At 44.1% G+C, this 17,718-nt stretch overlaps 1 protein-coding gene across 2 annotated transcripts in view; it reads right to left on the reverse strand.

Annotated features, from left to right (window-relative positions):
• Positions 1-2,727: 2,727 nt before the first annotated feature.
• Positions 2,728-17,718, reverse strand: part of FAM60A (family with sequence similarity 60, member A) — a 17,230-nt gene continuing 2,239 nt past the window's right edge. The window contains exons 2-6 of one of the 2 annotated variants that reach the window (XM_010566224.1): positions 9,219-9,366; positions 7,096-7,195; positions 6,001-6,127; positions 4,444-4,594; positions 2,728-3,516 (exon numbers count right to left, since the gene is read on the reverse strand). In XM_010566224.1, the coding sequence (XP_010564526.1) occupies positions 3,354-3,516; positions 4,444-4,594; positions 6,001-6,127; positions 7,096-7,195; positions 9,219-9,346 (669 nt within the window). In that variant the 5' untranslated portion in view covers positions 9,347-9,366 and the 3' untranslated portion in view covers positions 2,728-3,353. Of the gene's footprint in view, positions 3,517-4,443; positions 4,595-6,000; positions 6,128-7,095; positions 7,196-9,218; positions 9,372-17,718 lie in introns of those variants that run through there. The other variant, XM_010566223.1, reaches the window with a different exon arrangement.

Raw genomic sequence — 17,718 nt, forward strand, 5'->3', positions numbered from 1 at the left:
CACCCAGAGCTTACCCAGACAGTACCTGTAGTCACCAGTGTGCAGCAGCAGTGTAGAAGAGATAAGGAAAAGGAATTCTTTATTTGAAAAAACGGTGGAAGTTGCAAAGAGTGGGACAGACACTAGGTGACCTGCTTTAAACCACCTTTTGGTGCACCTGTTTCTCCTCAGTGACTTTACATAGAGCTTTTCATTTTAGGTGAACCGAATCATGCCCAAGGTATGTGTAGGCATCTACAGCAGAGAACACAAATATGCCTGAAATAGATGCTATTGTACTAAAATCATGTGGTCTTCCAGTCTATGCAGAGCTTTCACTGAAATGATTTCTACATGAATCTCTGGATATCATCATGCTCCATTTATAAGAAAATAGCCAGCATATCAGCAGGAATAAATCCGTGTCTCCACTGAAGTCCAAAATAAGTCTCTTGCAACAAGGCATCATGCTTAAGGTTGCAATGTTTTCCCCATTATCAGGGAACAGTCTCATCTTCTTCTGAACTCAGTTACTCACTGCCATCTCCTGCCAGAGACCTTGCTCCCACCAGTCTGCTGGAGGTTATCCAGCTGACTACGCCTGTCGTGGGAAGAAACACTCCAGGCTCCAGCTTCAGTAGAGGAGCACAAGTCTCTTCCACTGACTCTGCTGGATCTGGAAAGGGAAGTTTCCACATGCTGTCAGCACAAACCCTTTAATGCTGTTGCTTCAGCTGGCCTTCGCTGAATGCCGGTGAGCTAGACAGAGAGCAAGCCCCCTGGGAACACCAAATGTCAGCACCACCCATTCCCAGTAAAGGAATGCCTGACACACACACACAGTGCCAAGGGAAAGCTCTGCGATTCTGCCCCGAGACAGCTGTCTATCATAATAAACACCATCTCCTTCCCTTGCTCTGCTCTTCTTTCCAAATTAAATAGGAAGAGAATTATCTCACCCCCCCAAAAAACAGTCCTGAAGTCTTGTTCAAATAGAAACGTGGGTTGCCAGGGCTGGTTCAAACACCAAGTCTGATTGGCAGAACAGAGCTGAAATAAACAGAGAAGTTGTCTATTTTCTAAATAAGTCTAAATTTATTCATTACCCTAGTAAAAAAAAGTTTGGATTACAAGTGTCTGAACAGTATAAAAGTACAAAACAGGTTCCATAGATTTCTAATACATTAATACAAAGTGCATGACTACATACAGTTCATTTTGCATTACTACCGGGAATGGAAGAGGTGGGAGGGAGTAGGGGAAGCAGTTGGCGGTTGAAATCTAGCAATAAATAAATAAATACAGAAGAGATGATCCGTATCAGAGCACATCCTACCACCAATACTGCAGCCTTAGGTGTACTGAATTACTGATGCTGAAAACAAAAGTTTGGATGAAAGTAGGTGTCTGCAAAAACAGCTAGGACTCTTGCTCAAGCCCTTATTAGACATGACCAACCTAGTTAAGCCGTTATACAAGCAAGCATCCATTGTATCTACAGTTGGACTCGATGATCTCAAAAATCTTTTCCAACCTAAATGATTCTGATTCTATTTGGTTGCAGATGAAAGCAAGGTAGGCAGCTTTGTCCTCCCTTTCAGAATCTCAGCGAGTTTAGGAAGAACAAAATAAGACCAATGAAAGCTCTAAGCTGTAAGGCTGTGCTAAGTCAAAGCCCTGTTTCCCCTGATGTTCTTTCTCTCCAGAGGTTGGCTTATGCAGCAGCAGGACAGGTAAAAAAAAAAAAGACAAAAAAAGCTTTGAGGGTAGAGGCTCCTCTTAAAACCTGCATATCTTTCCCTACCTGTATTTTCATTTGCTAAGCATTCCCATTTCAGGAAGTGGGATTACATGGAAATCCAGTCCTAAGCCCTACCCACCACAGTATTATGCCAATGACTCTCACAAAAAGGAAAGCTTGTAGCAATTGATTGTAGAATATCCCAAAAGAGTAATAGCAAGAAAAATCCCCCCTCCCCCCCGAAAACAGAAACAAACAAAAAAAGCAGAATTCCCAACTTATACAAGTTAAACCTTCATAAAAGGAACATGAAACAATTGGGAGCTAAAACTGCAACACACTCTTCCAGGAAGCTGCTTCCACCCTACAGGCAAAGTGGAATTTGAAGGAGCGTCACAATGGTTTGCACACGAGTTTGTCTGGGAATCCATGTAAGAAATACTATCTTTTGATCGTGTATGCAAACAGAGCTGCCTCGATTCAGTACAGCACCATTCTTAACAGAACTTTTCATACTCAGTATTCACAGAAGCATTGATCCGGTGATTGTTTAAACAAACAAAAAACCAAAAACCAAACAGAGAGAAGCACTGCAGGGGAAGGGTTCCAAAACGGCAATCACGAATCCAGACCCTAGGCTGCAGTCGGATTACGTCCCTGGACCAAAGCCTGATTTGCTTAGCGAGGGGTTTGGTTCTATGTCAGGTCCAAAACCAGCAGGAATTCTGCTCTGTGGTCACATTTCAGCTGCACTGGGCAAACAGATAGCAGTTACTCAGTTTTGGCCATCACCTACATCAACTTGAGCATCAAGATGTTTTCTTGGTCCATCTCTAATGACCAGTCAGTTACCACATGAAGCCCAGGGTGTCTGCTGCTGGGTTAAAACAAAGTAGCCTCCCGTTTCACTATGTTCAATTCTTAGGTAAATCTTCCTCCTTAACTAAGGAGGAGAGCTCTCCCACCCCTTCTGAAGGGCACTTTACGTTGGGGGCCACCTTGGATAACTACCACTCGTAGTAGAGATGTCTGCAGTTTACCAGTCTGTGTCACATAGGAGGGATGAAATATTTGTCTTTGTTACGTCAGTAGTATAGGGTGAGATCTCCACACCTTTAAAAAATATATATTTTTATATAATAACTAGAGAGGTGACTTATAACATTTCTATGTATTAGTTCATCTTATTGACTCATACATGTCTTAAGAATGAAATATTTTCTTGGGGATTCAAGGGAGGTTACCAACCAACTTTTTAAAAAAATGCCTTACAACCACTGCTTCTTTCAATACAGAAACATGAACTACATATACTTTAATATACAAAACCCCATCCTCATATTCACTTGTGAAGCAAGTGGTGGTAGGGGCAAAGGGAGAGAAGATTAGACAACCTTGCAGCAGCATACAGCTTTGCCAAGTGTTCCATAGCATCTTAAATATTATGTACAGTCTTTCTGAAAGGATACAAACTGGCTTCAGAGTTTGTGGAATTGTAGCAGTAAAACCCAAAACAGTTCTAGGGAATAGTCTTTTGGCAGCATAGCAGGTGTCCAAAGTGAACAATCACTTTTCTAGTATTTTTCCAGAGAATAAGAGGATCTGTATAACCTTCTGCAGCTATCCAAGGAAGTCACCACTCCTCTTGGGTGGAGATTGCTGGAGATTGTGGTCCTTCTTGTTCTGGCTTTTCAGTGGCAGACTTTTTATTGCTACAGCAAGGTTTGAAGAGATGAGTGTCTATGAGGACTTCCCCAAAACGCCCTTTGTAAATAATTCCACAGCAGACCTTTTGCCTGGAAGAAATGGCAGGGAGAAAGACAGATAGCTTGTGTTTAGAATACAGAGAATTTACAGAAATGCAAAAAATCAGTTTGACCCAAGACAGTACTTCTCTGAGCCTGCAGCTCAGAGGATAGGAGGGAAAAGGCTGCTCAGAAATAGAAAACAAGTCTCTCTAATTCTGGAACACTGCTTTGGGGGGGGGAAAAAAAAAAAAAGAAAAAGAAGAAAACAAAACTAAAGTCTCCCATTTTGCTTCCCAGAGAAGTTTCAGATACACAACTATCTGGGCTGAACTAACCTTGACTACAATACGCTTGCAAACACTATTTGAGGGGAGGCAGCAAAGTCACAACAATTTCAACAGAGCAATTAGCTAAACAAGCGATTACTGTGTCACAACAGGCAATAAAAGATAACAAGCTCATCAGCTCCCAAGACATCTTGTGGTTTTCTTCCCACTCCAGATTTTTTGGTTGGGCGTTATTTGCGGGTTTTTTTTGTTTGTCTGTTGGTTGTTTTTTTGTTTTTTTTTTTTTTTTAAATTACTACCACCACAGGTCAACCAAATCAAATGCTATGTTTTGCTGGCAAGCTGAGAGCACTGTTGTACTTGGTAACACATCACGTCTACAGGGCACAGTTTTAAGACAAGATAATGACAGTCAGGAATATTATCTGTTATTCCCCAAAACGTAAAAATATTTTCCAGCAACTGTATTAGTATTTAGGGAACTGGAGGGAGATAGGGGAAAATGTCTTAAACATCTGGCATTTCTTTCCAAAGACAGACAGATATTGTATAATACTCTGTGACTTAAATTACATCCTTAAAACAAATTAAGTTAATCAGCAGCAAATTCCTAAAGAAGCAGAATCAAGCACTGTGTATGTGAGGTGAATCACTATCTGCACAGAGTGCACATTCTGTTGCTTTTTACCTTTTCCAGTAAGTGAGATCTAAAAAGGAGAAAACTGGTGTTCTGCTGGACCCAGCGCTCATCTCCGTGTCAGAGCCATCGTCAGACTGGTTACTGTAACAGGGCGACTGAGCTGGGGAAGCACTCGAAGTGGTGCTGTGGGCGTCAGAGTCTGTAGGGAAAAGAATAAGTGTAAGAATCAGGACATGCATGAAATGACTTATCCTCTTCCTGACTTGTAAAAAGGTCGCATATGGACTGGAAACAGAGAGACAGACTTTTTTAATTAACAAGAAAAACCTAACGACAACAATCCATTTTTCACTTGCCCCTGCCGATTTCAATAGAGACTATCTGTCAGCATTTGGGAGACAGACCTCAGAACTGGAAGGGATCCTTGTAGATGAGGGACTGGGAAGAGGTTGAGGATCAGGCGTCAGCTCCTGGCTCTCAAACATAGCCTGTGCAGGCCACGCTTTGGACAAGATCCCAGTCCCGCTCTGGAATCACTGGAAGATCCTTGAAGACGACAGGGATCTGTGCTTCAGACCTAGTACTTTTTCTCTCGCTGTAAATCTCCTTTCTTACCCATTCAGTTTAAGTCTTGCAAAGCTCTTCTCATTAGTGCAATGGGTTAGGTAGTATCGAGCTTTTGCTGGATGGAGACTATGAACTATGGACTCGGAGCAGCCGCACACCTTAACAAAGGGTCTACTAGCCTACCTTTTAGTTATCTCTAGCACCTACAGAAACACAATTAGATTAACTAGAGCACGTTGAATGAGGAGAGACAAGCTCTTTGGGTCAGGGTCTTTACTGATTTTTTGGAGAGCTCTTCCTTCAGGCCAGGTAAGATAATTGAAAGGGAAAGAAGACCAAGTCAGCAACAGTTAAGAAGCTGGAAGGTTTGCTTTAGAGGGAAAACCTAAAGTACTGACATATATTTAGAGCATAGCTGGCAGGTGGCTTTGTTGGAAAGCTCTGAATCCACATCTATTTGAAGAGTCTAAGTGCTAGTGGAAAGAAATCACTGAGACCGGCAGAGGAAGGTGTAACGAAACTATACAGAGGCAACATGGTAGGAATTTGAAGCGGGCGGGGGGAATCTAGGCTAAATAGAAAGCCTGGGTGGAAAACACGCATGGAAGAAAGAGACTGATAGCGGTATCAACAGAACAGTGCTTCAGAAAAAAAGAGCTGAAAAAGTGCATAGTGCATTACTGAGAGCAGGGGAAAACCCCTTCCAACTTCAGTTTCAATGAGGGTCTTGCCCAAGAAGCTCTTTCTATAGACATGTCATTTAAGCGTGGGACATAAACCACAAAAATTGCTTACACTTTCAAGCCAGGCTCCCCACTCCCCCTCCTCTGTCTCACAGCCCACCCTGCACACGAGCTCTTCCTCCTCATTCCACCCCCTCCCCAAGCCCTCAGAGGATGAGAGGTTGTGAAAACAGGGAGCACCCAGATGCGTGAGCGTACAATTGAATCTAGATGGTAATTCAGCTTGGCCAGTTAACAGTACGCTGTGTTAGGGGAGGCCAAAGTTTATTGCCAAAATCTCTTTGGATCCACTTACTGTGCCGCTTGAATTCCTTTTGTAGTTTGCTGATTTGATTGCTCTTTATCCTGCTTCCAGACAGAGTTTTCATTTTCTTTGGTTTCAATGTTGTTTTAAGACTGGGTCCAGCCCTGGCATCTACCACCTAGAACACAGAAAATGCATGCATAATACTTCTGCGTCACATCCAGATACTGCCCTAGTCAAGGTACCTGTACTGACTTAGCTGAAGGTGTTCAAAACCAATTTAGTCAAACCAAGGCAGTTCTGTGCACCAACACTCTTATGTTTCATATAAATCTGGTTTGTAAGAGGCTGAGTCTATACGAAAATGCAGCAAACTAGTTTAAAAAGCACATTCAGTTCAACTTTTGCCTTCTTCCTATTTTTGACAAATTCAGTTTAGCAGGCAACAGTTATTTAAGCCAATACAGGTTCAGTTAAGAGTGTCTGCCAAGCATTTGCCCGCAAGTTTTTAAAAAAAAAATCATCAATTTAACTTCTGAATAAGCTAGTGGTAGTAATAACCATAGTTCTGGCTCCCATTACTATCAAGGCTTCCTGAATAAAGATTATAACATACACAAAGAATCCTGATCATCTTCCCAGCCCTAGGCCCAAACTAAACTAGATGTATCAAAACAGAATATGTGAGTCGGAAAAGTTCTGAGATATTAGTCATTGTAATTATCTGACTAAACAACATTGATTTATGTGTTGCTTTAGCAAGTCACCTTGCTTGTTCAAACTATTAAAAGAAAAAAAAGCACGACCAATTTTGGATAGAGTCCAAATTTTAAATGTTTTGAGTGTAATAAGAGCCTTTTGGACAAAGCTATGAGCTTGTGAAAACAGGGAATTACAAGGTAAGTTAGTCTGTGACTCCATCCTGGGCTTGCATAATCACCACTTGCATGTAAGCCAAACGAAGACAGATAAGAGCCATGTACAGGAAATACTCCAGGAAGGATTTAGAGATGCTGAAGGTGGGAAGGGAGAGTGTGGGGGGGAATAGCAAACCCTAAATCCTTGCCAGCACCTCCCCTCTCTAGCAGGATGGACTAAAGGCAGAGACAAGTTAGTTTTGGGGTAGAGGAAAAATAAATGACTAACATGATTCCAGTTTTTTTTGGATCCTGCTGGCAATTTTTTCCATCTTTTCACCAAAAGGACACAGGCATTGCAAATATCTCCTGAGCGGGCCTCATGAAGCCTGGTAAAAACAAAAGCAAAAATCACTTGACAACAGTTAATAAAAACAACCCCCCACTTGATAACAGCAAGAAGCATAAAAATTGATGGAAAAGAAGGGTTCTCAAGTTCTGTTTTTCAGGCATTACAATTCATCTGGGGTGTTCAAACATTGCTGTCTAAAGACCAGGTCTCACTTTCAGAAAGCACTCTTCAATATAGAAATAAAAGGTGTTGTAACCTGCCTCCAGAGGGGCACTAAAAACAAGTCCCATCACCTTCAGGTTTTTTTTTTCCAAAAACAAAACAAAACAACAAACCAACGCAAGTTCCAGTGTGTTAGTTGGTTTGATTGGAGAAGAATGGAGGAGGAATAATCATATTCCTCAAATGTACATTTGGGAACAGACCTCAGAGATCCAACAAAAGCTTATTCAGCTCTTAACTTTCTCACAGAGCTTCAAGGATGAGTAACAAATACCACCTAACACGCTCCCACATAAGCGTAGGATAAGGTTTCAGAAACAGCAGTCACTGGAATGACAGCAATACTCGCTCCCTTTAATGAGCTTTCTTCAGAAATCATCTCTACTGCTAATCCATGCTAAAAGAAATATAAAGGGGATACACAGTAGAATTTTTCAGCTATTTAAATGGGAAGACTTTGAAGCATTTATAGATGAATGGGGCAGGCTCAGATAAGCCATAATTTGCTCAGTGTTAAGACTGTATTTTCACCTTGGCAAACATATTTCAGATAGCACAAGACCAAAGGTCCTGGTATACTGCAAGCTGCTTTACTGCAGTTAACAAAAAAGCAATGGGTCTTCACACAGTCTTTCCACTGCCAACGACAGCAGCCAAGAAATATGATAAGGAAAATTGTCAGCACCAGATTTATGTACAAAAATCCATGGTAAATACAAAGCAATATACAGCTGTATCATGAAAGGAGTGTTTCTAGAAAAGGGAGGGAGAGGGAAATATTTCTAAAGATTGCAAAGATTTACACACATAAAGTTAAGCACTTGAGACAAGAGTAGCAATACTGATACGTATATATAGTTTTTAATACAATGCATGAAAGTTCCACTTGGACTCAAGATTTTGATGAGAGGTAATCCAACAAGAGTGGAAAGAAAAAGCAGAAAATACCTACTGACAATACAAACTTTTTCCAGGAGAAATAATTTCATGGAAAACTACAGCATAAACAGGAGAAATTCTTATTGCCTCAGAAAAAAACTTCTAAATAAAGTAAAAAATAATTACAAGCTATCACAGAAGAATTTGCTTTGCTGACAATTCAGGGACACAAATCTATAGAGAATTTCAGAGTTCTTGGAAAGTATTTCAAAAAAATTAAAAGGTCACAGGAGCTGGTACAAGAAATCACTGGTATTTATAGTTTTGCTTACCAATACTTTCAAGTAACATGCAACATTACCTAATTGAAATTGATGCTCACTTTCCATCAGAATGGGCTTCCAATGAGAAGTTTTAATAACATGTTGATATGCCCTATTTGAACAAAGGCACCAATACCTGAAACAGGGTACTCTGCATAAACGCTGCTGGAACTGCTAAATATTTACTCATCAAGTTTTGTCTAACATTCTTGAATCTTCAGAGCCACAGAAAACCTCCATGGACCCATGCTGTTTACCATCTTGTGTGGGAATTTACACCTCTAAGGAATAAGTGCAAAACAAACAGTCTGAGAGGGGTCTAAAACCCTGCACGTGCTGTGAGGTGGGAGAGGCACGAGCCTGACCCGTCACCGTTACGAACTACAGCAGCTCTCCACTGGCAGCAACAGCAGATCGACGACCAAATGGTATCGGACACAGCAGCAGAGGATCCAGCCCCTCCTGGCCTGGCCAGGAAAGTGGTGAGGAAGCTGAAGCCAGCCTTCCCCCCACCACCCACCTCTGCTAACCTCATCTTTCACTTTTTGAGAGCAAGACAGACAGCACATCAGGTCCGTGGCTTGGAGATCAACACCACGACTGACCACACTATGTTGACTAAGGAAAGAATCTTACCCAAAACAATTCTGGAAATCCTTTTCATAACGTTTGCTGTCAGTGAAACGAGAACTGGAAGACTTAGCTCTGCAAATACAGCAGCCCTCTATACTCCGATACATCTTCGGTTTGTGAAAGCCAAACATCTTTTCCTCCCAGCTGTAGCCTGTGAAAACAAACAGGAACTGGTGTTACTTATCACTGTTAGATACCGTAAGAAAAACCTGGGCAAACCAAAAGTAAATTATAATTCAGGATGGATAACTGCTAGATCAGGCCGTAGCTTTATCCTGCATTGGCTCAGAAGAGCAGATGCACCTAGAATGCACTTTCTTCTTAGAAGAAAAAAAGAAAATTGTAATTAACAACAGCTGGACTATATTAACCAATACCCAGCAGGACTCCTGACAAGCTCATTTACTGCACAGTCCTACTCTAAGGGCACATGTGCAACAGCACAACCCAGAGGTGTGGATGCGGCTGACTTGGCTAACGAAAGCCCTACGTATGTGGCAAAACAGGCTGCAGGACAGGCTGCGTGAACCTGCCCGAGCCCCTGGATAAGTAGTTGGCAGCTGAACCCTGGGTCACTGGAACTACCTCGTCATCATCACTGGTGTTTGTTGGAAGCATCCCTGCCAACCTCCGCTGAAAGTGAGTAGGAGTCACCTTAAACGAGCTGCAGTCATACCTCTAGGCTGTAGGGCAGACATACCTGAAAAGCCGCTCTAAAAACAGCAGGGTGGAGTCCCACCCAGCCCTCAATGGCCATGTCTGCACTGCGGGACCCGGGAGCACTTCTCCATTCTCAGGCCCGGGTGAGCATCCCAGCCGCATCCCAGCTCCGTGTCCGCACAGGCTCGGTTCTCACCCTCCCACCTTCCCCGCCCTGCTTTCCATGGGAAGGAAACCTAGCTAGGAAAGGGCCGGGGAGCAGGACCCTGGGGCGCGTTTCAGCATGCGCCTACCACACATCCCGGCGACGACGCCGGAGCAAAAGGTACTCCATTTACAAGGAAGTCGCTTCTTAACCACCAGCTCTGCAAACTCGGCTCAGAAAGCCAAAAGCCGCGCTGCTCTTAGGGGTCTGCCTACCCTTTTCAGTACACCTGGGCTGGGGGTTTGCTATCAGAGCCGGTAACGTACAGCGGAGCTGTTTTCCTGGCACAAAATTTTAAAGCTAGTTACAAGTGGATTTACTGCAGTCACCACGACAAAGACCCCTTCAACACATCACGTCCCCACCACCAAATCGGTTCTCCCCAGGCACCAGGTACTCCCCAGCGCAGACTCCTGTTAGGCACAGTCTGACATGGCATGAGAAGCTCTCAGAGCAAACAGAGCTCCCACAACGCTCCAAAAAACCAAACCAACAACCCAGCAAAGCTGGTGCTTTCCTGGCGCTGGGCCTGAACACACAGCAAGTCCTCACAGGCCACACAGCATCTGTCTCATAACACAGGCAGGGACCGTTCCAAGACGTTCTCTTCTAAGCAGACCACGGTGCAAGGTTCGCCTCAATCACCTGCTGCAGGGAGCCAGCGGCCACCTCTGCTGCTTATCACACACTAACTGCTCAGAGAGGGACAAGTCACCGGCTGCAGGAAGCTCCCCGAGAATAGGTTGCACTGCTGAGAACTTCTGCTTTTAAAAAATTAAAATTAGATTAAGCCACACGAGTAACACAAGATTTCCCCCTCTTCCCTTAACAAAAAGCCGAGTCATTATATTCTTGCACAAGCTAACAGAAAACTACCCCTCCTCCCCACAAATACTACTGAAAGACCCAGTAGCTCAGGCAGGACTTTTGGGAGAGCAGCATCTCCATCACTTGTGGCCAAGTCTGGTGAGAAGGAACTCCCAGTCACTTTCTCAGTCCCAGGGACTGCCAAGTCCCAGCAACCCAACTTGGGTTACTGGTGAATGTATGTGGCATAGGAATCTGTTCCCAAATCTTCCACCTGCAGGAAGGTAAAGGATGCGATTCTAATATCCTCCAGAGGGACAGAGAAAATTAACCTGAAATCTTCAGTCTACAGCGTCAAGACTTGCCACATCGTTACAGTAATAAAATAATTTGAAAAGCAGGTTCAGGTGAGGTCAAAAGTACGCTTCCACAAAACGACTGTACCTAGCATCGTGCTTACCTTACTGACAGAGAGACTGTGTGCGAGGGAAAAAGATCCTGCACATTTTTGCAGGACCACAGCAAAAGCTAGGGAACCACCCAGGCCTAGTTACAGTCCTCCATCTGGAGGTAAAAACACATCCCCCCACCCCAGAGGGGAAGATCAGAGCACAGCAGCCCTGCAAAATAAACACACAAGGTTCCAAGGCTCCAAGGCTCCCTCAGGAGAAGCAAAAATTTTATCTAGTATTGTTGGTTAATAGACTTCTACAAAATCCATTAAGGAACCCCTACCCAGCTGAAAGCGTACATGTTCCCATATCAGCCTAGCATATTGTAACACAAGACCACTCGGTGCCCTCTGAGGTTGTGTCTTCTTGCAACTACTACTGCACAAACATGTAGAAAGACACAAGTCAACTCTCCAAAAAGCTTGTCTTGACCAAACCCCTTGCAGAGCCTGTTGACGGCAAGGGACTCGAGCAAGCTGAATGCCAAGGAGATCCTCCAGGCTTAGGAGAGAGAGATGGAGGGGGGATAGGTCTTTCCTTCCCCCCTGTCCCAACTCATGCTGTTTGCCACAGGCTTGAAGCACTGTATTCCTTTCTTCTTTGCGCACATTTGCAGCACAAGGAGCTCACCTAGGTCTAGGTTCTCCCAAGGATAACTTGTGCAAATATCCAGCAAAGTCACCCCAAATACTGCCAGGCTTCTTAGGAGATTCACTGCTCCCTCTGTTAGCAGAGCACTGCCCTGGAGGCCAGGAGCAGCTGTAGTAAGTAAAAGAAGATATCCAGCTAGCGACCTGCTGAAAGGGCTTGTTGAGGGATGGTTAGACTCAGAACTACTCTCTGCTTCTGCTTGGATATGTTTTCAGGGACATGTAGCAAATGAATGCGCAGCCAAATCAGGTTAGTATCCCTCGACTGCCAAGACAAATAACAGAGTGTCTAGGCAAACGCTTAGAGTATGTATTTTGTTTCTTAGCATCCGATGTGCTTCTTCAAGAGATGGTCTCTTGAGGACACTGTGTTTAACAAGCCTCTGGAGATCCAACAGCATGTTCACCTGGGAATTTTCAACTACCAAACAGCAATTTTAGATTTTGACCGACTGCCCCAATGTTAAGTCCATGGTCTGGTGCTTTTCTTTAGAAAGTCAAAGACTAACTGCAGACACAAGGTTCATCAGTGCTGCAAAACTTAAGCAGCAAGAACATCTTGACTGTTACAGGGCAAGACACAGAACTGGTATCAACAATGTGATTTACTTTCTAACCTGGTTTCTTCCAGAAATCCAGATGCTGATGAGATGATCTCTGTCACTAGCTGACATTTATACCACAGTAGAACAAGGTGCATGTTCTACAATTAATGTTCTGGCAAAGACTGGCATCAGATACACATACTCTGAAAATATTTTGTTTTGCATCGTTGCTGCCGTTCTCCCAGGAGCAGCCTTTCAACACCATCTTTCAATAGAAGGGAAACTAGTGCCATCTGTTTCCCACTTGATGAATGGTCAGCAACGGTATTACCATATATCATGCCTGAATGGGGAAGAGCTAGCAGCAAAACCACAAGTAAAACAGATTTCTCTGACAACTGCATCGAAGTGCAGTTATAAATGGAAGGCGTCAGTCCAGTTACACATTTAATCCTAAACAGTTGCCATTTGACCATTATACACTAAATATTCTGTCAGCTGGAGAGCTGAATAGCTAACGTGTACTTAGAAGTACATATGACTGTGCCCTTTAAAAGGTTTTAACTTGAAAGCTTTGCAATTTAGATCTCAAATTAGAACCAGGGAGTTGCACTGCCAGCTACCATAACACCTGAATCTAAGCTGTAGAAGTTTAACCATGTGAAATCTGGGACAGATAATAAGATGGCAAGTAGGAATGAAGTAACTTCCATAGAAGTTAAAAAGCATTACACAACATCATTTTGCCAAATTTAATCATGTTATTGTTATTTAAGCGTGTTATTATTTGCCAAATTTAAGCATGTTATTAAAATATATGACATCTTTTAAATCAGCAGTTGCACAGAAGTGAAAGGGACAGCTCACCAGCAAAGAAATCAGAAATCCTAGTGGAGCATACTTGTCATTCTGCAGAAATGGAGATTTACCTACACTAGTAGGGGAGCAGTATTCACCCAAATCAGGGGAAAAGTAGTCCTCCTCCTCCCTGGTCTCCCTGCAAAAGGAGAAGTTGCTATTCCCCCAAGTTCTGCTTTAAACAACTGCTTTAGCAACTTGAATGGACTCAGAAAAGACTGCAGGAAAAAGTTCTCTCCATCCCTCTGCCCTCTCACTTTTGGAAAAACATCAAAAATAGAGATTTGTCTTGCAAAAAAATTCGGAGTCAAGCAGAGAACAGTAAAGTAGGTGGGGTATAAAAAAAACCACACCCTGCTTATTACATTTGTGAAAGGCTGGTACAAAGTAGGATGCATCATACATATGCGAAAATGCTTTTCGAGCTTTCATTACCTGTCAGGACTAGAATTCAGTGCTTAGTTTTCTTCACAAAATTTAATTTGACGATCTAAATTAGAAGCAGGTATTGCTTCAGATGCTCATTAAGTTTTCAAGTTAGGGAAGAACTTCTGAACTCTTTCAGATTTTAAAATAAGAAAAGCTGAGCCACTTTCATTTGCTTTTCAAGATTCCTTCTGCATTCTTTCTGATCACCCAAGAAGAATGAAACCCCTTTATAATAGAAAGGAAGGAATTCCTAGAAGGCAGGCATGTCTCCCTTTGTAACACAATTATCAGGCCAGTCGGAAGGAACATGCTCACCTGCTTCTTGCAAAGCTGAGAAAGAAACATTCCCTGGGGTTATGCGAGAGCAGAGGGATGCCAGTCCAACTACTCAATACCTTCCTCTTTTCCCATCTCCTCACTCTGACTCTGGATCATGCACCCTTTGCGCAAGTCAAAACTGCCAGTACATTGTCACAGGAGGAAAACCCTTGCAAATAATTTGATTTCCCCTTGTGTACAAAACAGCCTTGTTGGCACAGCCTCCCTGAAACTGGGCTACAGAAAAATACAATCTAGCTTGCATATGTTGATGGCAGCCGGTTCCTGTCAGTAAAAATGTCACAATGCTCATCTCTACAGCATTTCATTGGAACTAAGAAACATAGCCAAAATGGTACTTTTTTTTTTTTTTCTTTTAAAGGAAAAGAAACAGATGCCTTAATATAGAAAGAATATACATGCTCTGGCTTTTACATCTGCAAGTGCATACACCCAGGCACATGCACACACACGAAAAATGCTTCCAGAGCTGTCTATGGCGCCAGAAGCAGAGTTGCTTGTCTCGCTAATAAATTCTTGGGCCTGTCCCTCCGCTGAAATAAACTGCAATACCTCTACTGAAAATCAACTGTAGGATAGAGAATTCTGTATCAGCAGAGGAGCTGATCTATATCAGAGACTCAATGTAAACATACCTCCCCCCTAGGTTTACACGTTCCAAAAAGAAACTTTGGAATAGAAGTTAAAATTGGACCCCAGAAAACCATATTTCAACATGTCCAAAGCCAGAACGCTCCAAGGAAGTAAGAGACCAAGCTAATTGCAGTCATCTGAAAATGCAACTTCAATATTTGCAAAACCATTTTTACACGGTTATCTGTCCTTACAGCTCAGTGACTCCCAACAACCATCAACTTAGAATTGTGTGTACTGTACACCCCTATATCCTCAGATTTTCCTTCCACTTCCCTTCCCCTCTCCACCCAAAACAACTTTACTTGGAGCAAAGCTGTATTTGGCCACTACAGCCCAGGCGCATCTGAACAAAACAGCATCCTGTGGAGTTTGCACTCGATGAGCTGAGCAAAACCAGTGAAAGGTCAAAACTACATCTTCAGGAATCTTTCCTCTGCCAAAATAAGTAACTTTTGCTGGTAGTCACCCACAGCTACCGTTGTGTGCTCAGTGCTGCAGTGAAATCTTAGCACACCAGATGCAACTGGCAGCAACTACCAAGCACGTATTAAAAATTAAACTGGACATTTTTTTCCCATGATTGAGCCTCCACAGCATCCTGGCTAGGTCACAAGCTGTTCCCAGTAAAGTTTTCAGAAGCAGTTAAGTCCCAAAGGAGCCTGCTTACCTGCTGATCTTCAGTTAGAACTAAGTACCTAACCCATTTAGACAAGAGAAGTGAAAGGCTAAGCCACTTGGGTGTTCCTCTAAACTGCCATGCGGTTAGTGCTCCAGAAGGGATAGGCCAAAGCATGAAAACAGTAATCAGTACGATTTGCATAGGGGAGAAAAAAAAAAAAACCCAAACCTGTCCCACCTGCAGACATTCCATCTTGAAAGAAGACTCCCCCCCCACGCTCCCCAAAACTCCTATTGCATAACTAACACCACCTCAGCCTCATCAGGAGCCCTGCAAGGAAAACCTGGGATGTTCTCAAGCAAGTGCTGGAGTTCAGTCTGGAATGCTTATCTGAGTACAGTCACTGCAGCTGTTATGATGCTGTGTGCAACCACTTGCTACTGAAAAAGCATCACAGACACTTGAGATCATGAGACACTGAACAGTTTTGGGTCGGTTTTTTTTTTTTAAAGAGGGTAACACACCTGATGGGGATCTGAGCAGTAGTAGCAATTGTTTGGCAGAAAAGCTGTAGTGACTTCATTAAAAAGGATACATTTTTCATGTCCGTAAGTAATATTACTGGTCATTTCACTTGGACTTTAGACTGAGCACATTCTACAGAAATGCAAAGGTTTGAGTCATGAAATGGAGTCCCGCCCATGTATTCTGCTGAACCACTCCATTTTCAAGCCCCAGCTCACCAGCTTCTTCTTTCTGTTAAAAAGCGAGTGCTACAGGGGGTGCAAGTCTGAAGTTGGTTGTCACGTAGGACCATGCGTGTCATTCATCTCATTATGAAAGAGGTGCAGAGCATCAGGTGTTAAGAATTGAGGCAAAGCAGAGAGTTTGGTGACACAGAAAGAGCTGTTCGGCATGAGTAAGACAACAAACCGTCACAGTTTTAATATTGTTTATTTTTAACCTGTGCGAATTTATCAGCTCTTTTAACATCTTCTTCTATTAAGAAGTCTGTGATGTTTTCTTTTTAAAGGAAAGACTGCAAACATAGGCAATTAGCTCCTCTTTGAGAATCTCCTGGCTGGGAGAGAAGCGAGAAGAGGAATTTTTCCCAGAGGCTCTGGCACTCAATCCCACCTACTTTCAGCGGGAGCTGGATGCTGCATGCCTGTGGGTGTGTTTGAAAAATCCCACGACTTGTTACTTGCCGATTCTCTACCACGGACCACAGATCCCAAGAAACCTGGAATTTACCTGGATGCCAAAGGAGTTCAGCGTCCACTGGTGTCAGCAGAACAGCCTCTGGTTCACTGTCTGCCCCTACATGGCAGAGTTCGTGCAATCTTTCTCTCTTCAAATAAAGAGGTTGCAAACAACACAGTGAATCTGGCTGTATGTGCAGACTGGGCACACACCCTGCACATGGCTGACAAAAACAACCTCACCTCTGGAAGCAAGCACACAGCAGGAAAGGGGTTTGCTGAGGAACCGTCACCCTCCTGGCTCGCCTTGTAAAAGGGCTAAACAGACGTCTCCATGGCTGTCAGCCTACCACCTTCCGCCAGCGCCGAATTGAAATTCGAAATGAAAAAGAGAGCGTTACAGTCAGGTTGTGCTCAACTCTGTTACTCGGCCTCCACCACAAATGCGATGCCGCTGAAGTTCTGGGCTCAGATCGGGACGCGGGGCCTTCTCCTCTCCCCGGCTGTGGGGGGACAGCGGCAGGGCCCCTGCCTCCATTCAGCCCAGCCGAGGGACACGCGCCGTGGGCACAGGGCAGCAGGTGGAGGGGCAGCATCCTGCGCCAGCTGCCTAGGGAACCACAGCGTCGGGGCACAGCTCCCAACTTCTTTGCAGTTGAATAATTTGGGTCCAAAGGACCGCCCGTCAGCAGGCTGCCGGGGACGAGGCCCTCTGTAGGATGAGCCGGGGCCGTTCCCGCCAGGAGAGAGCTGCCGGCGGAGCCGGGGGAGCCCCGGGGCAGGCAGGATTCAGCCCCGCCCGCTGCGCTGAGGCACAGCCGAGTAAACAACAGGTTTGGCAGGTCCCTTTAAATCCCTTTTGGCCACACGCACCCGGAGATGGGCGTACGAGAGGAGACGGCAACTTTTATCTACCTCGTGCAAGGGAGACCGCCACTGGGAGCGTTTCCCCGGCGCAAAACTGCAAGTTAACAAAAAAAAAAAAGAAGCGATGGAAGATGCCCCCAAAAAGCAGAGTGCGGTGGCGCCGCTCCCGCAGCCCCCGGGACAGGCGCAGGGCGGGCGGGCGCTTTCCGCCGAGCACCGCGTGGCGCGGGGGCC

This window comes from Haliaeetus leucocephalus, unplaced genomic scaffold (genome assembly GCF_000737465.1).
Source record: "Haliaeetus leucocephalus isolate CR32 unplaced genomic scaffold, Haliaeetus_leucocephalus-4.0 Scaffold206, whole genome shotgun sequence".
Lineage (NCBI taxonomy): Eukaryota > Metazoa > Chordata > Aves > Accipitriformes > Accipitridae > Haliaeetus > Haliaeetus leucocephalus.